This window comes from Lipotes vexillifer, unplaced genomic scaffold, assembly GCF_000442215.2.
Source record: "Lipotes vexillifer unplaced genomic scaffold, Lipotes_vexillifer_v1.1 scaffold1038, whole genome shotgun sequence".
Taxonomy (NCBI): Eukaryota; Metazoa; Chordata; class Mammalia; order Artiodactyla; family Lipotidae; genus Lipotes; species Lipotes vexillifer.
The window spans coordinates 940,488-949,484 of record NW_006780148.1 but is presented as its reverse complement, the minus strand read 5'-3'; the positions used below and the strand labels follow the sequence as shown (position 1 = coordinate 949,484).

At 44.9% G+C, this 8,997-nt stretch overlaps 1 protein-coding gene across 3 annotated transcripts in view; it reads right to left on the bottom strand.

Moving 5' to 3' along the window:
• The window catches only part of ESRP1 (epithelial splicing regulatory protein 1), a 57,356-nt gene extending 50,025 nt beyond the window's left edge, over positions 1-7,331 (bottom strand). For 2 of the 3 annotated variants that reach the window (XM_007453247.1, XM_007453246.1), the window contains exons 1-4: positions 7,085-7,216; positions 6,449-6,577; positions 4,945-5,058; positions 1,733-1,847 (exon numbers count right to left, since the gene is read on the bottom strand). In XM_007453247.1, coding sequence (XP_007453309.1) covers positions 1,733-1,847; positions 4,945-5,058; positions 6,449-6,577; positions 7,085-7,216 — 490 coding nt within the window. Of the gene's footprint in view, positions 1-1,732; positions 1,848-4,944; positions 5,059-6,448; positions 6,578-7,084 lie in introns of all 3 variants that reach the window. The other variant, XM_007453248.1, reaches the window with a different exon arrangement.
• Positions 7,332-8,997: the final 1,666 nt, after the last annotated feature.

The window sequence follows — 8,997 nt, the reverse complement described above, 5'->3', positions numbered from 1 at the left end:
TTACGAGGGAAAGATTTTCTTTGCTAAAAGAGAAAACAGAGCAGTCAGGGATAAACGGTTCTTAATATACTGTCTTTCCTACTCAAGTTGTCTTTTTCTAAATTAACTTATTACACTTTCCCTTCAATATCTACTAACACTTTGCCAGAATTTTTCGTTCTCTATTTTGTACCAGCACATTAAATGGTTTAGCATTTGCTATAGATGGGATTGTGTCCCTCCCCAAAATTCATGTGTTTAAGCCCCAACCCCCAATGTGACTGTATCTGGGGACAGAGTACTTAGGAGGCAATTAAAGTTAAATGAGGCCATAAGGAAGGAGCCCTAATCTGTTAGGCCTGTGGCCTTATAAAGAGAGGAAAAGAAAGATACCTCTCCCAAAACTCCTGGCCATGCCGCTCCCCCTACCCGCCATCTGAGACACAGGGAAGAGGCAGCTATCTGAAAGCCAGAAAGAGCCCTCACCGGAAGTCAACCATGCTGCCAAACTGATCCTGGACTTCCCATACTCCAGAACTGTGAGAAAATAAATATCTGTTGCTAATAAACCACCCAGTCCATGGTATTTGTTATGGCAGCCTGAGCTAATTCATACAGCATTTAAACCAACAAAACACATAGCAAGTTTTTCTACTGTCCCAACCTTCTAATGAAACTCTTGTAAGAATTCACTCAAATGCGCTTATTATATACCCTTCTCCCGGCACTGCTGGGAGCTAAACCAGTAATTAACTAGTAGCTAAATCAGCTACACCAAAATTCTAGCTACCTATTTCCAAGAAGGCAAATAAAATGGGTTTGATCTGTTTACAAATGGTTAGGAAAAATATCCAAACAATCTTTTACATCAAGAAATTTTGAAATAAAACAAAAATCAAGCTTTAGCACCTGAAAATGGATGAGAAATTTTTAGAATAAACATCTATACCCCCGCGTTCATGAAAATAACTTGAATCTGACTTCATGATGATTCTCATAGTGGCTTTGGGCGAGTCCCCAACACTTCTATTACTGTGTTACATCTGATATGTTAGCACATGACTCTTATTAGTTAGCACTTTAAAGACTTACTGGATCAAAGATGATGGGTCATTCATGACAAGATTTGTGATTATAAAGTTTACTTTTACAATACATAATGCATCAGATATATTTTCTTGGTTATGAAAGAATTTGGGGTAAAATCTCAGCTTCATTTTATCATCTCAAAAGATGGCTTGGAATAATTACCACAATCTACATGTATTTGACAAACCCAGAGAAGGTTAAAAGGGGTGCCAATGAACAGCTGTTTGTCAAGAGTATGCATCCAAACTTTAAAAAATTCTTATCCATTCAAAAGAAGATGAAATAAACCCTAAAACCAAGATAATCAAGAACAAGTGGCCTTAGAATTGGCAAAGAATGTGGTCTTCACATTCATCAATTCGACAACTGAAAAAACAAAAAAAAAACCACTCCCATAATCCAAAATTGAATTCTATTTTAGATGCGTTCACCTAACAAAAATCCATGTCTAAATCCATCTAAATCACTATTCAAATTCAGTAAATTATAACTACTTTGAAAGACGCCAGTAATTGCACCATTTTTCCTAGCACAGTAGACAAATTTTGGACAAGTCAATTTTCATACACTGTCAAAGTTAAAAATGTTTTAAAGTTTCTTGAATTGCCATTGTTTTCTGGAGCTGTCTTTTCAAATGATTCCTGGGTCATCACTTAAAGGATACACTCTGTCATTGCTGCAACATCCAGTTTATCAATATCAGGTGAACCAGGGCAACACTTCTTAAACTCTTTCCGAAGATCAAAAAAGGAATAGAAGCATTCAGGCAATAATACATTCTGAGGAGGGACAAAGTAGACATTGTTAACTAGATAAATTTAGTTCAGTGATTCCCTAATGATTGGGAACCTAAGAATTGAATGTAAGTATATTTTACCACAATTTAAAAAAATATTTTTAAATTAAACATTAGAGTGTCTTCATTTTCTGTTACAGTATTACATCCTACATAAAAGTCTCATAGAAAAAAATTCATCTTATTTTAAGGCAATAGATTATACGTTTGTACTCCATTATGTATTCCATTCAAAACAGTTCTGAAGCTATAAAACATTTGGGCTATTATATTTTCTGTTTGATAACATTATGTACTTTGTCTAGCCATAATTATTTTAGACCATCTGTATTTTCATGCAGCAATATTAGCCCTCTCAGTTTTCATACAGATGCATATGTTTACAATACGTATCTAGACACAGGATTCTATGTGTTTATCAAAATTTAGTTTTCTATTAAAACCTAGTAGTTTAAAATACTGGGTTCTAATAATACATGTTCTGTGTATTAAAATTAGATTAAGATAGTAAATTCCTGATTACCTGAAGAGGATTATTTTTGTGCCAAATTATAGCCCACATTAGTTTTCCTGACCATTATTATTTTGGCTAAACCTGAGAACTCAAATTACACTTAAAAAAAAAATATATCACAAATCTCAACGGCAAAGGAGAAGTTGTTACCAGTCGTTCTTAGCTATTAGCATCACTCTTGTGGTAATTAAACAAAGCTCAACTGTCAGAGCAAATATTATACTATTGTGTCACTTTTTTTCCTGAAAAAAAAAAAAATCCTCATTGAATAATTTTCAAAATTTAATTTTGTTACACTGAATTTAGATTTTTTTTTAAATTTCAAGATAATTTGTATTCACTTATGGGGAATTTTTACATTATAAAGTCAAGGAAATAAATACTTTTTAATGTTTGTGACCCATAATATTTAAGTAATAATGTCTCTGTATAAATTTCCTTTATTGGATTCTATTAGATGTGACCTGCTCACGCTATATTTGAAATAGGTATCACTACATCATGGTGACATTTTCCAAAACAGTTACCAAAAGAACTGTGAATCTTCAAGATTACCTACAAAAATGTTTATGTAAAAGCTGTTTATAATGACAATAACTCAAATGTCCAACATTGTTTGGTTTCAATAGGTATATCCATTTAAAATACTGAATATTTACTGCTTATGAAGGATACAAATGTTATATTAAATTTAAAGTAGGCTAAAATGTTTGTGTAGTGTGAATGTTCCTTGTAAAAGTAAGGCTTTTCTACAAAACTCTGAAAGAATACATTCAACTATGTTCACATTCAAAAAACCACTTTAACGTTTTCTGACTGGAAGGATTATTTTCTTTTATGTTTTTTTTTTTTGTTTTTTTTTTTTTGCGGTACGCGGGCCTCTCACTGTTGTGGCCTCTCGCATTGCGGAGCAACAGGCTCCAGACCCGCAGGCCCAGCGGCCATGGCTCACGGGCCCAGCCGCTCCGCGGCACGCGGGATCCCCCCAGACCAGGTCACGAACCCGCGTCCCCTGCATCGGCAGGCGGACTCTCAACCACTGCGCCACCAGGGAAGCCCTTCTTTCATGTTTTACCATTTCCTTATTTTTCTGTAATGAATAGAATTATTTTCATAATGATACTAAATTAATTGTTTTAGTTTTCTTTATCAAAATCCTAATAGAAGTGGCTCAGGAAAATGTCTCAATTTTTCTCTGGAGGTTTTCCCACATCCAAAGCAGTGTACCTAAAATAACAAAAACAGCTGTTTTCCTCCAGCCCAATAGGGAAGGATTAAGTTTTATCCCTTATATGAGTTTGAGGGGAAAAAAATTCTCATATATATCTATTTCTGGATTAAGGATACAGCAATTTGTCTAGCATTTAATTAATAAAATACACTCCCCCCTTTTAATCAAATAATTACTAAGGTTAATGTAAAAAGGAGCGTTTTCTTCAAGCCTCCAGATATAGGAACTTGAGTTTATCCTTCAGACTTTTAAAATTGTCATTATACATTTAGTTCATTTCTTCCATTTTCCCTATTGGAGTAAAAAGAAAGAAAATCTGCACTGACTACTCACTTATGACATCAATTGCCAGTCTAAACTTTTCGTTGCAAGACTTACCTCACAAGGTTTCCTTAAAAATATTTTACTTCCATCTTTTCAAGTTCAGTATCTGCCTACCACAATAAAAAGTTACAGCTCTAATTAATTAAGTTGATAAGATCAACTATATTAGCAATGATTGATTACACTGGGTCTGCTGTCTGTGCTCACCATTTTTTCTCAGCCCCTCAGTATTCTTCCCAGAGAGAGAAATCACACCTACAGTAAGATAGTATTTTTCTCATTTCATACTCTTTTCCATACCAGAAAGATAAGTAAAGGTAAAAAGGGGTGACCCTATTGTTTTGATACAAAATTCAATCAGTTCTGAACATTTACTTTAAGTCACACAAAGTACAGTATGCTATAATTAACATTTCACTAGTTATATGGTTAAGTCAGAGTACAAAACTTTTTAATGAAACTATTAGAATTGCAATTTAAAAGTTTTAATTGGATTTTTCTTTGCTCTTTCCTTTCTAGGATAAGGTACACAGACGGGAATATTACAAGGTATTAAAATACAGTTCTACCTACTTGTAGTTATTTTAAATGTCAAAAATTCAGCTAATATGCTTTGGAAAAGAGAGAATGTCAAGCATCTCAAAAACTTGACATAAACAAAAAGGAAACTTATTAAGTCACCAAAGGGTATCTATAAAATTACTGTAATCTCTCTCAAACATCTCTATGAAAGTGTTGTGACCTTTTCATTGTGGTAAAATATACATAACACAATATTTACCATTTTAACCATTTGTAAGTGTACAATTCAGTGGCATTAAGTACATCCACACTGTTGTGCAACAATCCCCACCATCCCTTTGTCATCTTCTCAAACTGAAATTCTGTACCCATGAAATACTAACTCCTCATATGCATATTTTTAAGATGGAGAAACTTGGATAAACCATTTTTTAAGCCTCCAGTCACCCCTAAGGTCCAATCGTTTTTTCGAGAAGCCAGCACTCTTACCTTCTTGGAAGCCTCAGGATGCAGGATTTGCCTGACATGAAGCTGCCCATCAGTACAGAGACAGAAGGAGGTTCCTACCCCAATATTCAGTTCATTGCTCACTGACTGGTTAAACTGAAAAGAACAAAACACACCCAGGGATGCAATGGATGCAGAATTTACAAACTCTGAAAAGTGGCCCCACTTGGTTATAACCTGAGAAAACCGCGCTAACTGCTGTGAAGAACACCGCTGCTGGGGGCAACGTTAGAAAGACTCCGTTCCCACAAACTGTGTAGCTTCCTTTATATAGGTAGCTTTCCACTCAAGCCTCAGTTTACGTACAGGAGAATTTAGTAAATGCATTCTTCCTCCCGTTCAACACCCACCGCCTTCTATTTCTGTGATAAATCCATTCAAGACTTTTAAGTCAGAGGTCTCATTTCATCAGCAAGTTGCCTTCTGATTACATCATTCTCTGGTGCTACTTTTTTTTGTTAGGATGTTCTAGACTTAAGAAAGATGTCAGTTTCTGATACGAATGTGGGTAATGTGTATATAGACCTCTGGAAAATCTAGTAATACGTTTCCTGTAACACACCCCAGAAATGATAACTTTCCCCTATAATTCGCAACTCCTGTGCTAGGGCAGAAGCCGTGAGAGCGCCGGACACTCACCTGTGCACAGGTGTTTAGCGCCCCGCCCTATCCGCAATCCAGTACCCGTCGGCACCCTGGAGCAGCCGGTTTTTAGGTCACCTCAATCCCAGTAAGGGGATTCCACTACTTTCACGGTGACCCAAGGAGCAGCCTCACATGTCCGGGTCTGCAAACCCTCCCGGCGCTAGGACCAAGGCCACTAAAGAAGTAAGCGGAACCGGAACCGGGCCTTTGGGAGTTCAGGAGCCTAAACCCAAGCAGGCACCTTCAGGTTCCCACCCAGCTGGGGCCGCCTCCAACACGCCACAGCTCGTCTACACCACAGCGCCCCCTGTCCCAGGGCTGAGCTGCAGACCCAAACCCGGCAGAGGGCTGGCGCGTCTGGGATCTGGGGTCTGGGGCTGGAGCTGGAGCTGGAGCTGGAGCTGGAGCTGGAGCGCTAGGCTACTTCCAAACGGGTAACCCGTCCCTGCGCGCCCTTTACCTCTCACCCTTTTCCCGTGCGGCCTCGGCTACCCTCTGGGTGGCAACCACCTCTTCCCCGCCCCTCGCGTCTAGGATTCAAACTCCGCTCATCACTCGATTGGTAAAACTCGGCAGATTCTCTGGCCCCAGGAATAATTCAGGAAGCAACTCGAAAGCTAGCAAGTTTTGGCCCAAAGACCCTGGGGGCTGGGAGGCGAAAAGGAGCAGCGACCTCCTCGCAGACGGTCCACTAGGGGCTGCAAGCCCGGGTCTTGTCCCCTCGCTCCGGGGACACGCATGGACCGCCCGGCGAGGGCGTGGGACCTGATAGAGTTGGGCTGGCTTGGAGGGACGCCCGGGTGGCTAAGATGGGGTGGGCGGCGCGGCCCAGGGCTTTCACCTGTCGGAGGGCTTGGTCCAGCTGCGGCGCCGAGGACAGGCTCTCGGCGTCGATCTTAGTTTCTTCTTTACAATCCTCCGTCAGCTCCAACTGATCCGGTCTAACTAGTGCTTCGTGCAACTGTCCCACCTCCGGGGGAGAAAATTAGGGGTCAGTTTTCCCTTCCTCAGTTTGGGAACCTCTACCTTCGCTATCCTTCCTCGCTCCCCTGCTGGGGCGGCCCACACCTCTCGACGGGTCTGGCCTCAGAATCAAAGCTCACTTGTCGCCAGCGGCTCCAGTGGCCGGGAGGTCGTCGCAGCCCAGCCCCCAGCCCCACCCCCACCCGGATCAGGTCCGAAAGGCCCTGGAAGTGAGCACTTGGGCCCCCAGGGATCCCACCCCGCCTTCCCGGGGCGTCCCCCTCCGGTAGAGAGCATGGCTTGGCGGCCCCCGGCCTCCCCACCTGGGCCAGATTTTGGAGGACTGAAACGGTTCCAAGGCGGTTGGCCAAGAGGTTTGGTTTTATTCTGGATTCTCTAGGCCCCGGGTCCAGCCTCCCAAGTGTGCAAACAAGAGCACTTGTTTACCGACTCCCCAAACTTTTACAAGCACTTGCCCCACTCCTATCATTTGGACAGAAACGTGGATAAATACCTTCTTGTTGGCCAGATCCACGACTTTCCATAACAGCAGGATCAGCTCCTTCTCATCCGAGCCCAGCTTGGCCCCGGTGGCCCCAGCAGTGATTCCAAAAAGCACCACCAAGTAATCCGGAGACGCAGTCATGACGATAGGTGGGGAGGGGGAGAAAGGGGGGTCGGGAGGCGGTGAGGTGAGGTGGAAGTGAGAACGAGGAAACCTGTGCTAAAACCTCTTCTAAGAGAAAAAGAAAGAGCGACCACCCCCCCCCCCTCGCCGCCGCTGGTGCAAAAGGCGGTAACCAACCACCCAAGCCCACACCTGGCCCGAGCTCCACACCCAGGGCAGGAAGAGGGGTGAGAAGGAGGGCGGAGGAGGCCTGCCCTTTTTGTATTCAATTGCCCGTGCGTCTATGCAAAAAGCCTGGAGCAGGGTTGCACCCGCGGGAGGCGCGCGCAATGGCTGAAAGCTTTTCTGTTTTGGGATGTGGCTCTACCTGCCCGCCCCTTCCCCCTCCCCCACGTGGTGCAGGTAGGAGACACCTGGCGGCGCCTGCCCATTGGCTCCTTCAAACCACGACGTGGCAGCGGTGGGGGAGGAGGCCGCCCGGGGGAAAGGGGAGGAGGGGGCGGGAGACAATGGCTGGATGATTGGAGAGGGGAGGGCAAGAAGGGAGGAGGGGGAGACGCGAGGGGCGGGGAAGAGGTGGTTGCCACCCAGAGGGTAGCCGAGGCCGCACGGGAAAAGGGTGAGAGGTAAAGGGCGCGCAGGGACGGGTTACCCATTTGGAAGTAGCCGAGCTGTGGGGGTCTTGGAGAAATGCTAGCTGTGGGGAGTGAAGCCGGAGGTCCTAAAGGGTCAAGAGAAAAGGCCTGGCGCGGAGAGGCGAAAGGAGGCCAGAGGTGTGGCTCGGATGCGGAGCTACCCAGGGCGCGGCGCCCCGAGAGGGCGAACGGCGGAGGGAGGGACCGGCCAACGGCAGCCGGGAGGTGGCGGGAGCACTTGCCAAGCACCGGAAAAGCCTCTCCCGAGCCCAACACACCTTGAAGTGCAAACAGCAGGCGAAACCCTTCGGGCCCTCCCCCTCTCCGGGCGCCCGCTCCTCTAAACCCCGAGGTACTGCCCACCTTGGGAAGTGAAACCCCCCGCGCGCGGCTGAGCGGAACTCGCGGGACTGGACGCCCAGCCACCAAGGGACGCCCAAGGACTCAGCTGCAAAGCAGCAGGGGGTCCCCCGTGAGGAAGTTCAGGCACAATGGAACCCACGCCCTTTTCTCTCAACTACTGCCTTAATTGCTACTCCTTGTTTGGTCCTGGCTTCTAGCTCGAGACTGGAGCCTCCTCCGGGGCAGGGGCCCACTTCCTTTGATTTGCCCTGGGCCCTAAATGAAATGTATCTACAGTACCTAATGTTTTCCTAAATCAGGCCAAAGCCAGATTTTTCCACACGTCCCCGCTCTGATCTCCCGCCCTCTACCTCATACCGTCTTCTTTGTACTTCTGTGTCGATTTGGCCAAGTTCCCGAGCGGTCTCCCTACCTAGCGCAGTTAGATCTGCCCAGGGGCCTGAGCGCCCACCTCCGCCCCCCCCACCGCCCCCATCGCCCTGCCACCAAGTCGGACGGCAGTGTGGTGGGTCCTGTTGACATTTTCGAGAGAAAAGCTTCGGCTTTTATATTTGAAACTGATCTCTTCTTGGGAACACAATTCCGTCTGAAGTATTACTAATTCGGCTCCAGGTGTCCAGCCCTTTATTCCTGAGGTGAAAACGGGCAACCAGACACCTATCACGCCAGTAACCCACCCCAGGTGCAAATCTGAGAACCTTTCAGGACGCATGTCAGGGGAAGCTGGCGATGCGGCTTTCCTGACGCGGAAGAAGCGCGGACTGCGTGGGGAGGTGGCGGAAGGGTTTTAGGAGTCTGAGG